This window comes from Saccopteryx bilineata, chromosome 7 (genome assembly GCF_036850765.1).
Source record: "Saccopteryx bilineata isolate mSacBil1 chromosome 7, mSacBil1_pri_phased_curated, whole genome shotgun sequence".
NCBI lineage: Eukaryota > Metazoa > Chordata > Mammalia > Chiroptera > Emballonuridae > Saccopteryx > Saccopteryx bilineata.
In genome coordinates, this window is record NC_089496.1 from 71954451 (window position 1) to 71973817 (window position 19367).

General features: G+C 43.7%; 1 protein-coding gene across 2 annotated transcripts in view; it reads right to left on the bottom strand.

Annotated features, from left to right (window-relative positions):
• Positions 1-19367, bottom strand: part of UBE2Q2 (ubiquitin conjugating enzyme E2 Q2) — a 60728-nt gene that overhangs the window by 23829 nt on the left and 17532 nt on the right. For both annotated transcript variants that reach the window (XM_066238615.1, XM_066238614.1), the window contains one exon: positions 182-238. In XM_066238615.1, the coding sequence (XP_066094712.1) occupies positions 182-238 (57 nt within the window). The remainder of the gene's footprint in view (positions 1-181; positions 239-19367) is intronic.

Sequence of the window (19367 nt, forward strand, 5' to 3'; positions counted from 1 at the left end):
GCAGATAAGCAAATTAGCTCCAACACATATATAAGAGGTACAGCCAGATTTTGAAAATTATATTATAATGTGCTTTTCATTTTCTATACTAACACTGGTTTATAAAAGAGATTAGAGAATTTACTAAAATGTTCAAAAACGAAGATATTTATTAAATGTCGTTCTTATATAAACTACCTACTTCAGCCATCTCTTCCTCTTCCTCCTCTTCTGAAGTAACTTCTTCTGTTGTCCCATTCTGAAAAGGAAGAAGAATTTGCCAGGGCTACACAGAACAAATAACACACCCCCTGAGTGCATTAGGTCACCAGGCACTGCAGCTCCACTAACAGAGAGCAGAGAAACATTTACTTTTATAACCAACTTTGATTTAACAAATATTTATACGTTTTTAATAAAGAAATATTTTTGAACAATTCTACTTAATAGAGGCATTAGAAATAACAAAAGCAATTAATCAAATATAAAGCAACTCTTAAAAAAAATTAAAGACATTCTAATTTAAAATAAAATAAAAACATTTTACATATAAGGATATGTATATAAGGTCAATATAGATTCTTTCACTTAAAATAAATATCTTATAGAGGTCCCGGGTTCGATTCCCGGCCAGGGCACACAGGAGACGCGCCCATCTGCTTCTCCACACCTCCCCCTCTCCTTCTTCTTTGTTTCTCTCTTCCCCTCCCACAGCGAGGCTCCATTGGAGCAAAGATGGCCGGGGCGCTGGGGATGGCTCCTTGGCCTCTGCCCCAGGCGCTAGAGTGGCTCTGGTCGCAACAGAGCGACGCCTCCGAGGGGCAGAGCATCGCCCCCTGGTGGGCGTGCTGGGTGGATCCCGGTCGGGTGCATGCGGGAGTCTGTCTGACTGTCTCTCCCCATTTCCAGCTTCAGAAAAATACAAAATAAATAAATAAATAAATAAATATCCTAAACTATGAATTCCTTGAAACAACTGCCTTTTCAAATTTGAGGCTTTAGGAAGCCTTATGTACTTAGTTTTCGCAGAATTCAAAAAGGTAAATTCCTGGACTAGAGCGTAGTTCTGCAGGACACAGTACATAATAAAGTTAGTAGAATTTTTTTTCCCCATATAAATTTCTTGCTGTATTTGTTTCAACTACAGCTGGTAAGGATCAATCTCTTTCATAAAAGGCCTACTCTAATGGCGTCTTATGTGGGTGCCAGAATCAGAGAGAAAATAATTATTTTAATGTAATTCAATGCAGCACCCAAATCCTGTAACTGACTCATCTCTGCCTTTACTCAGGAGTTGGAAAATGCACTACGATACCTCCCCATTCACATGCCACAGGCAGAGCACAGGTGTGTAAACCAGGAGAGAAAAGTGAGAACTGCTGAAGATACTCTTATCAATAACTGATATTGGCCCTGACCGGTTGGCTCAGCGGTAGAATGTCAGTCTGGCGTGTGGATGTCCTGGGTTCGATTCCCTGCCAGGGCTCACAGGAGAAGTGCCCATCTGCTTCTCCACCCCCCCCCCTTTCGCTCCGCCTCTCTCTTCCCCTCCCATAGTCAAGTCTCCACTGGAGCAAAGTTGGCCTGGGCACTAAGAATGGCTCCATGGCCTCCACCTGAGGTGTTAGAATGGCTCAGGTTGCAAAGGAGCAATGCCTCAGATGAGCAGAGCATGACTCCCTAGTGGGCATTCTGGGTGGATCTCAGTCAGATGCATGTAGGGGTCTATCTCTCTACCTCCTTGCTTCTCACTTCAGAAAAAAATAATAACAATAAATAAAATAACTGATACTGAGCGATGGTATACCACACCTATAAATGAGCAGATAACCAAGTATGGCCAGATACTTAAAGAAAACTAGCAATCTGAAAAAAAGGTACCAAGTAGAACATGCTTAACAAGTAACCTGAGGCATTATTGTTATTATTTTTAATTTTTTTAGTGAGAGAAGGGGAGACAGAGACAGACTCTCGCATGCACCCCAACTGGGATCTACCTGGCAAGCCCACTAGGGGGCAATGCTCTGCCCATCTGGGGCCCTAGCTCCCTTGCAACCAGAGCTATTTTTTAGCATCTAAGGCGGAGGCCACAGAACCATCCTCAGCACTTGGGGCCAACTCGCTCTAATTGGGCAATGGCTGCAGGAGGGGAGGAGGAGGAGAGAGAGAGAAGCGCAAGGGGGAGGAGTAGATAAGCAGATGTATGCTTTTCCTGTGTGCCCTGACCTGGAATGGAATCCGGGACTTCCACACCCAGACTGATGCTCTACCACTGAGCCAACCAGCCAGGGCCTGAAGCATTATTATGAAGGAACTATAATTAAAATTCTAATTGAAATATTTAGCAGTTAACTGAGAAAATGTTACAGCCACAAAATATAAAAAGACTACTATACAAAGGACAAGAGAGGTCTGAGAAATCAAAGACCAGCCCCCCTCCCAAAAAAAGACCAAAACCCTCAGTAGAAGGGCCAGAAAGCACAACAGATTTGAATAAACAAAACATTTATGACATTCCCTTAGAATGGAGGAAAAGGGGATGGGGTGAGGGAAAGACAGATAGAAATAAAAGAGTGAAAGGAAATGGGACGATAGGAATACAGAGATCTAATATCTATCCAGAAGACAGGGGTGGCGGTGGGGGTGGGGGTGGGAGTAGGGTGGGGGTGGGGGAGAAAGAGATAAAAAGACACAAATGTTGCTCTGCTAAAGAAAGACTTCAGAATATAAAATGGTTCTGAATATCCCAAAGGTATATTAAAAAGTAAAACCCTGTAATTCACTTAAATAAAAAGCCATACCACCTTTCAGAAACAAAAAAAATAAAATACAGAGAAAGAGTAAGAATCAGTCAGGCATCAGACTTTTTTATCTGTTAACAATAAATAACTGGAAAGATAAAGTTTAAAGAATGGCTGGATCGGTCTCCTGGCCAATCGGACGGCCAGATCTGTAAGCCTCCGAGCCCACCAATACGGCTGGATCTATAGGCCTCCCAGCCGACCCGTACAGTCGGATCTGTAGGCCGCCCAGCCCGCCCATAACAGTCAGATCTGTAGGCCTCCGGATCGACCCGTACCTCTGTACCGCCAGATCTGTAGGATTCCAGACCCACCCGTACAGCCAGATCTTTAGGTCGCCCAGCCCGCCCGTACGCTGGAGCTTTACGCCTCCCGGCCCACCCATGTGGCTGAGTTTGTTGTAGAGAGACCAGAGAGTAGCGCAGAGCCAGGTGTCTCTAAAGGTTTGGAAAGAGGGATGCGGTCTCCAACTTCCAGCAGGGACAGCCAACGCCCTACCCCCTGACCTGTTCAGATTCCGCCATCGCTGCAGCTGAGTGAGCTATGGAAGACTAGAGCGCAGTGTTTAAGAGGCTTAGGAAAGAAGGCCACTTCCGCTGGGGGAAGGGACAAGGGGGGAAGGGAACAGACAACAGGATCCTGGTGCTGAGTCATCCTCCAGAACTGCAGGCGCCATCTTTCTTGGGTGGAGCACTACCCTCGTATGGCATCAACCTGGGGAAAAGCACCCCTTTTCCTCTCCCTCAACCCTGTGGAGATTAGGCCCTTATGGACAATCAGCAGCCTTGACCAGATCATAGAGGTATGGACAGACTCATAGGGGTAACAGTGACTCAGTTATCCGCTTTAAAGCGGGGGCAGGGCCCACCTCTCCGGCCCCGCCCCACCCGTCCCACTTTCCCTGACTCTGACAGGTACTTCCCCCTCCCCTGAGATTCAGTAGAGGCTGCTGGGAAACCCACTCTCTGGAATCGAGGCCCCACCTATCTGACTCCTAGTGGTTGTTATGCAGAAATACTAGCAAAATCCAGGACAGACTGAGACCTGTGGCTCTAGAGTAGGGGCCACACCCAACACCTTCCTTGAAGCCTGACTGGCCTCTCCTCCTCAGGAAAGCTACTAGCCCTATCATAGGGACTCCACCAGGGGTTCTTTCAGTGACTGAGTCTAATAGGCAGCCAGCAGGTGGAGGGAGCAGGAGGTAGATCTCAGGCTGCCTGAGGACTTTTGCTGACCTGCTCCCGGATCTGGTGCTGATAAAAGCCAGCCTTGGTGTGCAGCTTGGCCCTTCCCACTGGCACCTAAGCCCAGCAGAGGCAGCTACAAACTGGATCGCTTGTAGCTCCAAACAGGTCACTGAGGGCAGGTCACAGGCAGTGTCTTACATTGGCCTGCACAAGGTTCCCTCTCAAGAGGCCCAGAATCAACATACCCAATGGCAAGCTTCAGAAAACATCAGAGCAGGATCCAATTAACTTCATAAGCAACATATCCAAAGGGAGATATCGTCAGGCAGCCAACTCAACTGAGGTAAATTCTGCTTCCTTGTGGTCAGCACCTGCACTGCAGCTCACACACTTGAGGTAGAGTCTCACTGTCAGCCAGCCTGAGGGTTGATCCCATGCACAACTGGCCAATAGCAATCAAGACTCAATTACACAGGACAGCTCACATAACTCCCACAAGGATCATTTGTGGAACACCCAGCTGAGGTGATCAAGGAGACTGTATCACTGTATCTAAAAGAATACCTACTACGCCCTGGCCGGTTGGCTCAGCGGTAGAGTGTCGGCCTGGCGTGCGGGGGACCGGGTTCGATTCCCGGCCAGGGCACATAGGAGAAGCGCCCATTTGCTTCTCCACCCCCACCCCCTCCTTCCTCTCTGTCTCTCTCTTCCCCTCCCGCAGCCAAGGCTCCATTGGAGCAAAGATGGCCCAGGTGCTGGGGATGGCTCCTTGGCCTCTACCCCAGGTGCTAGAGTGGCTCTGGTCGTGGCAGAGCAACACCCTGGAGGGGCAGAGCATCGCCCCCTGGTGGGCGTCCCAGGTGGATCCCGGTCCAGCGCATGCAGGAGTCTGTCTGACTATCTCTCCCCATTTCCAGCTTCAGAAAAATACAAAAAAAAAAAAAAAAAAAAAAGAATACCTACTACATAAAGCCACCCTACAAAGACTGGGAATCATAGCAGATCTAACTAATACATAGAAACAAACACAAAGAGGCAGCCAAAATGTGGAGAAACAGAAACAGGCCCCAAATGAAAAAAACAGGAGGAATTTCCAGAAAAAGGGCTAAATACAATTTTTGAGTTTGCTCACTTTGATTGTTACAAAATGGCTCTGGGCAGTGCCAGGAGGTATATGTGATCTGTGAAATTGCAAATTACCTTCTTGCTTAAGAAGGGCTATTGTCTTGCTAATGTTTGCTGGAGGAGAGATTTTAGTGCCAGAAAGTTTTGAAAAGGAGAGAAGCCATGTTTTGCAGGGAGAGACTGAGAGAACAGAAGAAGCCACTTTGTGTAAAGAGAAGGTGTGCAGATTGGGAACCAGAGGTGAGGGGCTTTTGTGAGTTCTGCTGAGACTGGTAGGGCCTTTGATTCTAGGAGGAACCGGAGAAGATTCTCTTGCTGGTGGAACTGGATAATGTGTCAGTGGCTTTGTAAGCCCTGAGTGAAGAGGGAAGTGTTTTCCCCGTGTGTTTGCTCATCGGCCGGTGCAAGACTAATAAAGGAATGGCTTGCCAGTTTTTGGCTCCGCTGTTTCTTTACCGTCTGCCTGAATCCAATGTGAACCTACATGTGCATGGCCATGATGGTGGTGGCCCCTGGTCTTACAGCACATATGAAAAAGCAACAAATGAACAACTAAGGTGCTGCAACAAAGAATTGATGCTTCTCATCTTTCTTCCTTCTTGTCTGTCTGTCCCTATCTGTCCCGCTGTCTGTGTCACACACACAAAAAAAGGGAGGAGGCTAGTTTAAGGGACCTTTGGGACATGAAATGTAACAATATCCATATCATTCGAGTACCAAAAAGAAAAGAGGAAACAAGGGCTCAAGAACTTATCTGAAGAAATAATTACCAAAAATTTCCCCAACCTGGCAAAGGAAAGAGACACACAAGTCCAAGAAGCACAGAGAGTCCCCAAAAAGACAGACCCAAAGAGGCCCACACCAAAGTACATCATAATTAAAATGGCAAAGGTTAAAGACAAAGAGAATCTTAAAAGCAGCAAGAGAAGAGCAGTGGTTACCTACAAGGCAGTTCCCATAAGACTGTCTGATGATTGCTCAACAGAAGCATTTCAGGCCAGAAGGGACTAGCATGAAATATTCAAAGTGAAGAATGCAAGGACCTACATCCAGACTACTTTACCCAGCAAGGCTATCATTGAAATTGGAGGAGAAATAAAGAGCTTCCCAGACAAGAAAAAGGTAAAGAAGTTTGTTACCACCAAACCAGTATTACAAGAAATGCTAATGGGTCTTCTTTAAGAAAAGAAGGGGGGGTAGACAGGGTAGCTGATAAGAAAACAAGACCCATATACAAGCTATCTACAAGAAACCCACCTCAGAACAAAAGATGCACACAGACTAAAAGTAAAGGAATGGAAAAAGATATTTCATGCAAAAAGAAATGAAAAAAAAAAAAAGCTGGGGTAGTAATACTTATATCTGACAAAATACACTTTAAAACAAGGGCTACAGTAACAAAGAAGGACACTACATAATGATTAGGGAGCAATCCAACAAGACGATATAACCCTTGTAAACATATATGCACCCAATGTAGGAAGCACCTAAATATGTAAAGCAAATCTTGATGGACACAAGGGAGGGATCAAAAGCAATACAGTCATACTAGGTGATTTTAACACCCCATTGACATCAATGGATAGATTTTCCAGACAGAAAATCAAGAAGGAAACAGTGGCCTTAAATGACACATTAGATCAGCTGAATATAATTGCTATCTTCAGAGCATTTCACCCCAGTGCAGCACAATACACATTCTTTTCAAGTGCACATGGAACATTTTCTAGGATAGACCACATGTTAGGACACACAAGTCTCAAATTTTAGAAGGTTGAAATCATATCAAGCATCTTCTCTGACCATAATTATGAAATTAGAAATCAATCACAAGGGAAAAAAACACACACACAAAGACAGAGGCTAAACAACATGTTACTAAACAACAAGTGGGTTAACAATGAGATCAAGGAACAAATCAAAAGATAACTTGAAACAAATGAAAATAAAAACACAACAATCCAAAATCTGTGGAACAGCAAAAGCAATCCTAAAATGAAAATTCATAGCATTACAGGCCTACTGCAAGAAACAAGAAAAATCTCAAATGAACAATTTAACTTTACACTTAAAGGAACTTGAAACAGAACAACAAAGCCCAAAGTTAATAGAAAGAAGGAAATAATAAAGACCAGAGTAGACATAAATTAAGTCTAAAAAAACAATACAAAAGCTCAATGAAACCTAGAGATGGTTCTTTGAAAAGATAAACAAGGTTGCCAAACCTTTAACCAGAGTCATTAAGAAAAATTAGAGAGGATCCAAATAAAGAAAATCAGAGATGAAAGAGAAGTAACAATTGACATCAAAGAAATAAAAAGGATAGTAAGAAATTACAAACAACTATATGCCAACAAATTGGACAATCTGGATGAAATGAATAAATCACTAGAAATATGCAATCTTCCAAAACTGAATCAGGAAGAGTCAGAGAATCTGAATAGACAGATTACAACTAGTGAAATTGAAGCAATAATAAAAAAAACTCCTGACAAAAGTCCTGGACCAGATGGCTTCACTGATAAATTTTATCAAACATTCAAAGAAGAATTAATACCTATCATTCTCAAACTATTTCAAAAAATTCAAAAGGAAGGAAGACTCCCATGCTCATTTTACAAGGCCAGCAGTATCCTAATCCCAAAACCAGATAAAGACACTACAAAGAAAGAAACTTATAGGCCAATATCCCTGATGAAGATAGATGCCAAAATCCTCAACAAAATATTATCAAATTGGACCCCACAATACATTAAAATGGCATATACCATGACTAGAAAGCCCGGCGGTCATACGAAATGACTGCTATTCTAGATATTATAAATTGTAATTAAAATGATTTGTGCAAAGGTGTCTGCTAATTCAAACTGAATTACCCAGGGCAGGCGGCGAGGACGCCCCTTTGCTTAGTGCCCCATGGGGTTTCCCCCTTCTACTTGCTTAATTGCTTAAAGTAGAGTGCAATGAAGGAAACCACTGGTGGTACATTTCTTAAGAGCCACCGCTAGCTCAATAAATAAAGGTGATTTAAATAATAAAATGTTAATTCACATGTCAAAGATCTCTTTGTACACAACATTTCTTGTGTAGATCTTTCCATCATTTTTAAGCTTGCCTTGCAGAAGACCATCAATTATTTTTAATTTTACATCCGTTCTTTCACGAACTCTTGAACAGGCAACATAAAGTTGACTGTGTCCAAATGCAGGCTCAGGTAAAAAAAATGCCAACACGCTTAAGCGTTTGGCCCTGAGACTTATTGATGGTCATAGCAAAGGCAAGTTTTACAGGAAATTGTCTACGTCTCAATTGAAACGGCAACTCTGTTTGAGATGGAGGCAAATCAATTCTTGGAATGACATGTATTTCACCTTTAGAGGAGCCAAAGACCTAACTATTATGACATTATTTTTCCTTTTTTTTTTTTCTTATTGAAGCTGGAAACGGAGAGAGAAAGACAGACTCCTGCATGCGCCCGACCGGGATCCACCTGGCACGCCCACCAGGGGCCACGCTCTGCCCACCAGGGGGCGATGCTCTGCCCCTCCGGGGTGTCGCTCTGCCACGACCAGAGCCACTCTAGCGCCTGGGGCAGAGGCCAAGGAGCCATCCCCAGTGCCCGGGCCATCTTTGCTCCAATGGAGCCTTGGCTGCGGGAGGGGAAGAGAGAGACAGAGAGGAAGGAGGGGGTGGGGGTGGAGAAGCAAATGGGCGCTTCTCCTATGTGCCCTGGCTGGGAATTGAACCCGGGTCCCCCGCACGCCAGGCCGACACTCTACCGCTGAGCCAACCGGCCAGGGCCATGACATTATTTTTCAATTGGAGAACCTCTAGTCTTGTACCATTGCAAAGACTCCTTCTAGTGTTAAGATTTCTTAACAGCATAATAATTGCTCCAATCTTTAACCTCAATTTGTGAGGTGGCATGCCAGAAGGCGGGACTATTTGAATGCCATGGCAACTTCACCCCATTGGCTAGTACAGTTATGCAAGCAGCCAATAAGCTATCGGCAACAAACAGACACTTAAGCCGCATATAATAAAGATTAAGTGGGACTTACTACATGGATGTAAGATTGGTACAATTTCTGCAAATCAATAATGATACACTACATAAACAATGAAGGATAAAAATCATGTGATCATATCAATAGATGCAGAAAAAGCATTTGATAAAATCCAGCACCCATTTATGTTAAAAACTCAGCAAAGTGGGAATGGAGGAAACACACTGCAACATAATAAAGGCCATATATGACAAACCCACAGACAACATCATATTCAATGGGCAAAACTACAAAAATTTCCTTAAAGATCAGGAACAAGACAAGGGATGTCCACTATCACCACTCTTATTCAATATAGTACTGGAAGTCTTAGCCATAGCAATCAGACAAGAAGAAGAAATAAAAGGCATCCAAATTGGAAAGGAAGAATTAAAACTGTCATTATCTGCAGATGATATGATTCCATGTAGAGAGAAACCTAAAGATTCCACCAAAAAACTATTAGAACTGATAAATGAATTTAGTAAAATAGCAAAATACAAAATAAATATCCAGAAAACAGTTGCTTTTTTATACACTAATAATGATCTATCAAAAAGGGAAACTTTGGCCCTGGCCGGTTGGCTCAGCGGTAGAGCATCGGCCTAGCGTGCAGAGGACCCAGGTTCGATTCCCGGCCAGGGCACACAGGAGAAGCGCCCATTTGTTTCTCCACCCCTCTGCCGCACCTTCCTCTCTGTCTCTCTCTTCCCCTCCCGCAGCCAAGGCTCCATTGGAGCAAATATGGCCCGGGCGCTGGGGATGGCTCTGTGGCCTCCGCCCCAGGCGCTAGAGTGGCTCTGGTCGCAACATGGCGACGCCCAGGATGGGCAGAGCATCGCCCCCTGGTGGGCAGAGCGTCGCCCCCTGGTGGGCGTGCCGGGTGGATCCCGGTCGGGCGCATGCGGGAGTCTGTCTGACTGTCTCTCCCTGTTTCCAGCTTCAGAAATATAAAAAAAAAAAAAAAAGAGAAACTTTGGACCTGGCCGGTTGGCTCAGCAGTAGAGCGTCGGCCTGGCGTGTGGGGGACCCGGGTTTGATTCCCGGCCAGGGCACATAGGAGAAGCGCCCATTTGCTTCTCCACCCCCCCTCCTTCCTCTCTGTCTCTCTCTTCCCCCCCTCCTTCCTCTCTGTCTCTCTCTTCCCCTCCCACAGCCAAGGCTCCATTGGAGCAAAGATGGCCCGGGCGCTGGGGATGGCTCCTTGGCCTCTGCCCCAGGCGCTAGAGTGGCTCTGGTCGCGGCAGAGCGACGCCCTGGAGGGGCAGAGCATCGCCCCCTGGTGGGCAGAGCGTGGCCCCTGGTGGGCGTGCCAGGTGGATCCCGGTCGGGCGCATGTGGGAGTCTGTCTGACTGTCTCTCCCCGTTTCCAGCTTCAGAAAAATACAAAAAAAAAAAAAAAGGGAAACTTAGAAAACAACACTGTTTATAATTGCTTCAAAAAGAATATAATACCTAGGAATAAATTTAACCAAGGATATAAAGATCTGTACTTGCAAAATTGTAAAACACTGAAGAAAGAAGCACATACTGTGTTCATGGATAGGAAGAATTAATATCATCAAAATGTCCATACTACCCAAAGCTAGCTATAGAGTCAACACAATTTCTAGCAAGATACCAATGATATATTCCACAGAACCAGAACAAATACTCCAAAAATTTACATGGAACCACAAAAGACCCCAAATAGCCACAGCAATCTTAAAAAACAATAAAGTTGGAGGAATCATGCTACCTGATACCAAACTATACTACAAGGCCACAGTAATCAAAACAGCATGGTACTGACATAAAAACATACAGATCAATGGAACAGAATAGAGAGCCCAGAAATCAACCCACACCTATATGGTCAATTAATATTTGACAAAGAAGGCAAAATAATCTATTCAAGAAATCGTGTTAGGAAAATTGGACAGATACATGCAAAAACTAAAACTAGACCACCTTCTTACACTATACACAAGAATAAACTCAAAATAAAGACAAAATATTATACTTGAAACTATAAAAATCTTAGAAGAAAACATAGGTAATACAATCTTGGACATTTCTCCTTTTTTCAGATATATCTCTGTGGGCAAGGGAAACAAGAAAAAAGATAAGCAAAGGGGACTACATCAAACTAAAAAGTTTTTGCACAGGAAAGGAAACCATCAACAAAATGAAAAGGCAACCCACTAAATGGGAGAACATATTCACCAATACATTTAATAAATTAGTATCCAAAATTTATTAAGCACGTATAAAACTCAAAACCAAAAAAAAAAAAAAAATCAAACAAGTCAATTTAAAATTGGGTGAGGGACCTGAATAGACACTTTTCTAAAGGGGAATATACAGATGGCCAACAAGCATATGAAAAAATGCTCACCACCCTGGCCAGTTGGCTCAGCAGTAGAGCGTCAGCCTGGCATGTGGAAGCCCCGGGTTCAATTCTCAGGGCACACAGGAGAAGCGCCCCTCTGCTTCTCCACCCCTCCCCCTCTCCTTCCTCTCTTTCTCTTCCCCTCTGGCAACCAAGGCTCCATTGGAGCCAAGTTGGCCCAGGCGCTGAGGATGGCTCCATGGCCTCCACCTCAGGTGCTAGAATGGCTTCCAACGCAACAGAACAACACCCCAAATGGGCAGAGCATCGCCACCTGGTGGGCATGCTGGGTGGATCTTGGTCAGGCACATGCAGGAGTCTATCTGACTGCCTCCCCACTTCTAACTTTGGAAAAATACCAAAAAAAAATGCTCACCATCACTAATCATCAAAAAAATGCAAATGAAAACCACAATTAGATATCACCTCACACCTGTCAGAATGGCTACCATCAATAAATCAACACATAACAAGTGTTGGTGACGGTGTGGATAAAAGGGACCTGTTGGTGGGAATATAGACTGGTATAGCCACTGTAGAAAGCAGTGTTACCTCAAAATTAAAAATGGAGCCCTGGCCAGTGGCTCAGTGTATAGAGCATCAACCCAGTTGTATGGATGTCCTTAGTTCAATTCCTGGTCAGGGCACACAGGAGAAGAGACCATCTGCTTCACCCTGCTTCTCTCCCTCTTCCCCTCCCACAGCAAGTGGCTAGATTGGTTCAAGCATGGTCCCAAGTGCTGAGGATAGCTCCAAGTGAGCGCAACAGCCTCAGGCACTAAAAATAGCTCAGTACTTGAGCATCAGCCCCAGATGGGGTTGCCAGGTGGATCCCGGTTGGGGCACATGCAGGAATCTACCTCACTATCTCCCCTCCTCTCACCTAAAAAAAAATTTTTTTAATTAAAAATTAAAAATGGAACTGCCTCTTGACCTGGTGATCCCAGTTCTGGGAATATATACTAAGAATTCCAAAATACTAATATATGCACCCCTAGGTTCATTTCAGTGTTATTTACAATAGCCAATATCTGGAAAGAGCCCAAGTACTCATCAGTAGTTGAGTAGATAAAAAAATCTGTGGTATATTTAAATAATGGAATACTACATGGCCATAAAAAGAAGGCAATCTTACCTTCTGCAGTAGCAGATGGACCTGGAGAGCATTATGCTAAGTGAAATAAGCCAGTCAGAGAAAGACAAGTACCATATGATTTCACTGACATATGGAACCTAATAAAGAAAATGAACTAACAAGCAAAATAGAGACAGACCCATACATAGAGAGCAGGCTGACAGCTGTTAGGGGTGGGGCTGGGTAAGGAGGGTAGAGGACTAGAGCAAAAAAGGACAAAAGAAAAAAAACTCATAGACAAGGACAATAGTGTGGTGACTACTGGGGTGGGGGAGGGGGGAAGGTGAAGGACAGTATAGGAGGGATAAATGGTGATGAACAAAGATTTAACTTGGGGGTTTGAACACACAATATGCTGTACAGAGATGTGTTGTAGAACTAGGCACCTGAAACCTGTATAATTATGTTAACCATGTCACCTCAATAAATTTAATTTTTTTTTTTTTTTTTTTTTTTTTTATATTTCTGAAGCTGGAAACAGGGAGAGACAGTCAGACAGGCTCCCGCATGCGCCCGACCGGGATCCACCCGGCACACCCACCATGGGGCGAAGCTCTGCCCACCAGGGGGCGATGCTCTGCCCATCCTGGGCGTCGCCATGTTGCGACCAGAGCCACTCTAGCGCCTGGGGCGGAGGCCACAGAGCCATCCCCAGCGCCCGGGCCATCTTTGCTCCAATGGAGCCTTGGCTGCGGGAGGGGAAGAGAGAGACAGAGAGGAAGGCGCGGCAGAGGGGTGGAGAAGCAAATGGGCGCTTCTCCTGTGTGCCCTGGCCGGGAATCGAACCCGGGTCCTCTGCACGCTAGGCTGACGCTCTACCGCTGAGCCAACCGGCCAGGGCAATAAATTTAATTTTTAAAAAGGTGTCAAGAACATAGGAGAGACTTAGTTATGAACTTAGAATTCCGTTTGTAGTTACATCAGGACAGAAGTCATATCTGTGTGTTCCCCTTGGTCCTCAGCATCCACACAGAGAACCTCACACAGAGTCTGTTGACCAAATGATAAAAACAGACCCTGAGTATCCAAGGAACACTCTCTACACACATTCTACAATCCTTTCTAGAAATAAAGGAAATTATTCAGGAATGTATTCTGGGGGGGTCAGGGGGGCCATGTAACATGAGAAATAAGCAAAGATAATTCAAGCATCAACAGTTAAGTCTAAGTACGTAGTGATAATACAATGGAGAGGTTAGAGGTCATATTCTCTGACCACAGTGGAATATTATAAATAGCCCCAATGCACATTGAGAAGGTTTAAATTTTTCTCAAAATAACTCGATTTAAGAAGAAATTACTCCCAATATCCAACTCTTAAGTATATGCCCAGAGAAATGCTCACACAGGTATAAGTAGCATAAAATATGGACAGGCAGCAAACTGTAACCAACCCAAGTGTCTGTAAAAATCAAATAGCTAAACATTGAATGAATCCAGCTGCACACAATATGAATGAATTCAACACACAATGTTGAGCAAAAGACAGACATGAAAGAATACATTCATAGTATGGCTTAACATGAAGCTCAAAGCAGGCAACACTGAACCATACTGTTCAGGGACGCATGTATGGGTGATAAAACCCAGCAAAAAGCAGGGGGAGGACTAGTAGATGGGAAGGAGCCTACAGAAGGTTTCTGCAGAGCTGGACATGTTCTGCTTCTTCACTAGGGTGGTAGTGAGGTGGTGGAAAGGTGGTGGTTCCTGGTATAACTATTTGTTACACTAAACTTATGTTCACATGTTTTCAATACATTTTACTTAAAACTGTTTCTTGTGAAATATAACAATATAAACAAAAGATGGATCCAAAGTATGTAGGAAATACATACTATTTAGACAATAAGTATATGAACATTGAAAACCTGTGCAATCAAATGGCACTGAGAAGAAAATGTGTACAGCACTTAAAAAGGCAATTAAACCACAACTATCCAAAAAGCTAGAAGAGGGAATCATAAGACTTGAGCAAAACATGAGAAGACTACATGTTAGATTTAAACAACAAAACTAAGGGCTAATTCTTTTAAAAAAGAAAAGGAAGGAAGGAAGGAAGGAAGGAAGGGAGGGAGGGAGGGAGGGAGGGAGGGAGGGAGGGAGGAGGGGGGAGGGGGAGAGGGGAGGGGGGAGGGGGAGGGGGAGGGGGGAGGGAGGCAAAAAAACAATATAATAAAACAAATAAGCCTCTGCAATCAAGATAAGGAAAGCAACAAAAACAAACAAAAAGATAAAAGCAACTTTGCAAATGAAAAGAGGATTATAACCACTGATGAAGATGCAAAAAGTGAATACTATGCACGTTTCTACAACAGTTTCAAAAGTATGGAGGAAGTCATCAATTTTTAGAGTCTAAAGTTACTAAAACTGACTTCAGAAATGGAAAATATGAACATACTAATACACAGAAAAGCAAAATAAATTAGGCTCAGATGTTTATTTAAACAAAAATTTCTCAACTTTGGAACTACTATTTTGGACCAGATATTTCTTTGTTGTGGAAACTGTTCAGACATTGTAGAATGTTTAATAACATTCCCACTGCCCACAATAATGCCAACTGCACTCCCCTCAGCTAGTTGTAACAACAAAAATATCTCCATAGATGTCCAAATATCTCATGGAAGGCAAGATAGCTCCCCGGTTGATTTAAAACGTCCTAGATCTTAGACACACACAAAGAACTTCCAAGTCATTTTATGAGACTGCATAACCCTGATACTAAAATGAAATAGAAGCCTAAAAGGAAATGGAAAAAATAAAACTATAGTGCAACATTTAAAGTAGAAAAGTCCAAAAATAAAATATTACCATATCCATTGTGTGTGTTCCCCTTCCCTATATTTATGCAGGCACCAAGTTTATTATGGGAATGCCAAAATGGTTCAAAATTAGGAAACTTCCTCATGTAAGTCACAGTTATGTTACATCCCCACATGAAATTAAAAGCACAGTCACAGGCCCTGGCCGGGTGGCTCAGTGGTAGAGTGTCGGCCTGGCGTGCGGGAGTCCCGGGTTCGATTCCCAGCTGGGGCACACAGGAGAAGCGCCCATCTGCTTCTCCACCCCTCTCCCTCTCCTTCCTCTTTGTCTCTCTCTTCCCCTCCAGCAGCCAGGGCTCCACTGGAGCAAGGTTTGCCCGGGTGCTGAGGATGGCTCTGTGGCCTCTGCCTCGCGAGCTAGAATGGCTCTGATTGCGGCAGGACCACACCCATCTTGGGGCGGAGCGTCGCCCCCTGCTGGGCATGCGGGGGGGGGGGGGGGGTGGATCCCGGTCTGGCACATGCAGGAGTCTGTCTGGCTGCCTCCCCATTTCCAGCTTCGGGGGGGGGGGGAATATATATATATATAAATAAAATAAAAGCACAGTCACAAAAAACAAGGTAGATCTACATGTATTGTGTCCATGGTATATTGTTAAGTAAAAAACCAAAGTGGCACACATTCCAGAGAAGAAAATTTGAACACAGAATATATATTTCTCCCATTTTCTCTCTTTCCTTGGGCTCCACTAGAGTTAAACTGAAGAATAAACACACAGTGATTAAAAAAGGGGACTAGCAGCAGAAAGAGATCTCACTTGTGCCATAATGTGACAGTAAACAAAGGAATGGTAATTAATGGAGCAAACAAGTAAAACCACAGGTCTGGGGATATAAATCAGAGGGAGGCTAATTTGTCCCACCATATCTTCCAGGGTTTCTACACCATGAACACTGGGTGCACTAGGTAGCAGGCATGGTGGATAGGGCTAAACACAAAGATTAGTCAAAAGCCTATATACAGAACACACTGTCTAGCCCCCAAAACACACTGCTTTCTCCACCTCCATAAGCAGAACCAAAGGAGAAACATGGTTTCATGTCCGAAATCTGAGTGGCTCCACCATCATTTATTATTATACTAAAAAATGGGACAGGGGTTAGAAGTTAACTTAAATTTCTCCTACAAGCTTTCACTTGAAAAGTCTTGGCCATAAAGAACTCCCAATCAACCCTCCAGTACCTCTCTCAACTATGAAGGAAAAAAAGAGGAAGGAATAAAGAAAAAAATATATATGAGCAACATAAGACTAGGTAGATATTTGAGAAAAGTCTTCAAAAAGAACAAGACCAAAATATTTATTAAAAGCATTATAGAAAAAATTGAGATGCTAGAGAGGAAGAGGACAAGAGTATCAAAGGGATACTCTTAAACTTTAATACTTATAAGTATTAAAGACCCTTTTAAATATATTATATCTATAACACCAAAAAAAAAAAAAAAAAGAATGAATCTTATGGGTAAGGAATAATCAGAGAACAAGAAAAAGCTCTTAAAAGGTATGGTTCAACTTTAGGGTCCTCAGAGAGGACCCCAGTGAACCACTCATCCCAGCACTCATGCCTCCCTCCATGGTCCCCTCCCACAGTGAATCTGGGCTGGCCCTACTTTAACTGCTGCATGTGGTGGGAATGATGCCGGGCCAGTTGCAATCTAGGCCTTAAGAAGGTCAGGCAGCTTCAACTTTTGTGCTCTCAGAAGCCCAAAACAAGAATTCTGATTACCTTCCTGAAGAAACAGAAGCTACATGAGGAGGTCCTGGAAGATGTCATGTGGTGAGAAAGGCCATGTGGAGAAACAATGAGGCAGCAGACATGTAAGTGAAGGTGCCCTGTTGGGACACCCCAGTGCAGTCATGTGTCCAAATGACCACAGTCCCAGCTGGAGTCTGACGGCACAGTGAGGTCAGCAGAAAAACAGTCCAGCTAAGTCAACCCACACAATCGTGAGATAAAGAATAAATTGTCCTGGGATAACTGGCTAAGCAGCAATAAGTAACCAAAACAAAACTTAAAATCATGACTGTCCTAATAAAATTTTCAAAAGTTGAAAGAAAATCTTCCAAAATTTAAAATTAAAAGACAAAGAGATAGGCCCTGGCCGGTTGGCTCAGCGGTAGAGCGTCGGCCTAGCGTGCGGAGGACCCGGGTTCGATTCCCGGCCAGGGCACACAGGAGAAGCGCCCATTTGCTTCTCTACCCCTCCGCCGCGCTTTCCTCTCTGTCTCTCTCTTCCCCTCCCGCAGCCAAGGCTCCATTGGAGCAAAGATGGCCCGGGCGCTGGGGATGGCTCTGTGGCCTCTGCCCCAGGCGCTAGAGTGGCTCTGGTCGCAACATGGCGACGCCCAGGATGGGCAGATTATCACCCCCTGGTGGGCAGAGCGTTGCCCCTGGTGGGCGTGCCGGGTGGATCCCGGTCGGGCGCATGCGGGAGCCTGTCTGACTGTCTCTCCCCGTTTCCAGCTTCAGAAAAATGAAAAAAAAAAAAAAAAAAAAAGACAAAGAGATAGAATACAGAGACCGTATCAGTGATACAAAGACTCAAGTGGAGAGGTTTAAAATCCCATGAATAGGCATTCCCAAATGAAAAAAGAAAAAAAATGTAAAGGAGAAAGTTATCACAGAAAAAAATGCAAGAACACTTAACCAAGAAAAAAGATTCAAGAGTCCAAATTTTAAAAAGCCCATCCATACTGAGTGGAGAGGCACAATGTAAAAAAGACCTCTTCTGAGTAAACAGTTATTTCAGAGCACCAAGAAAAGACAAACTCAAAGCTTCATGCAGAGCTGAGTAAGATTCAGAATGGCATCAGGTTGGACAACACCATTGGCTACAAGACAATAGCACAGTCTGAAATTCTGAGGGGAAATTATTTTCAACCTAGAATTATATATTCAACCAAACTATCTACCAAGTGTGAGAGGAGACTTTAACAGCAGTTAACACTTATTGGGAATTCACTGTGCACCACACACTGCTCAAATCAGTGTTTTTCAACCACCGGTCCATGGATGGGTCTGCCAGAAATTTCATGCCGGTCCACGAAAGAGTTAACCACCCTGATGTTGTATGAAGATGACAGACCCAATGATTTTAGTCAAATTTGCTTAGGCTCAGGGTGATTTCTGCTGTAGCTGTCCTGAAACAATTCTCTTATTTTTACCAGTCCCTAAATGTAAACAGGTTGAAAACCACTGCTATAAATGACTTACATGTACTGACTCATTTAATCTTCAAAGCTCCTCCAAAATACAGGTACTACTACTATTTCCCCCATTTTGCAAATGGGAAATTGATGTACAGTGTCAGTTATTAGCCCAAGCTAATTAGATAATGCAGCTAATAAGCAGCAGAAGCAACAGTCAAACTGACGGTGGTTTGGCCATACCTTTTTAGAAGTTAGAACTCAGAAAATGTACTACCCCTTCAGGCTCTCTCAAGATTTAACTTGATGTACTCAGGCAAAATGTGAAAGATAAGCCAAGAAAGATGGCATAGGTTAGGAAACAAGAGATCTACTCTAGCAGAGGAGATAAGAAAAATTAAAAATGACAGCTGTACAACCAGCTCAGAGAGCAGCTGCCACATTGGTGCAGAAGAACAAAGGGCTTCAGAGGAGAAGGAGTTCTCACAGAAATGGGAGAGAACATAAAGACATTGTAGTGCTATCCCAATAAATTCAATTAAAATCAAAAAAGGAAAACTTTAAAAAAATCAGGAGGACATTCCTTGTAATCCTGATAATTCCTTATAACATCTCTTGCTTGAAGAAGATAATTTGGGTTAAGCCTCACAAAGCACAAATGAGCTTAAAAAGGTAACACTCCAGGTAAACTTAAATGAATAAGCCAAAGCAATTGAAGAAGCAACACAAAAAACTATACAAGAAAGGAAATATCA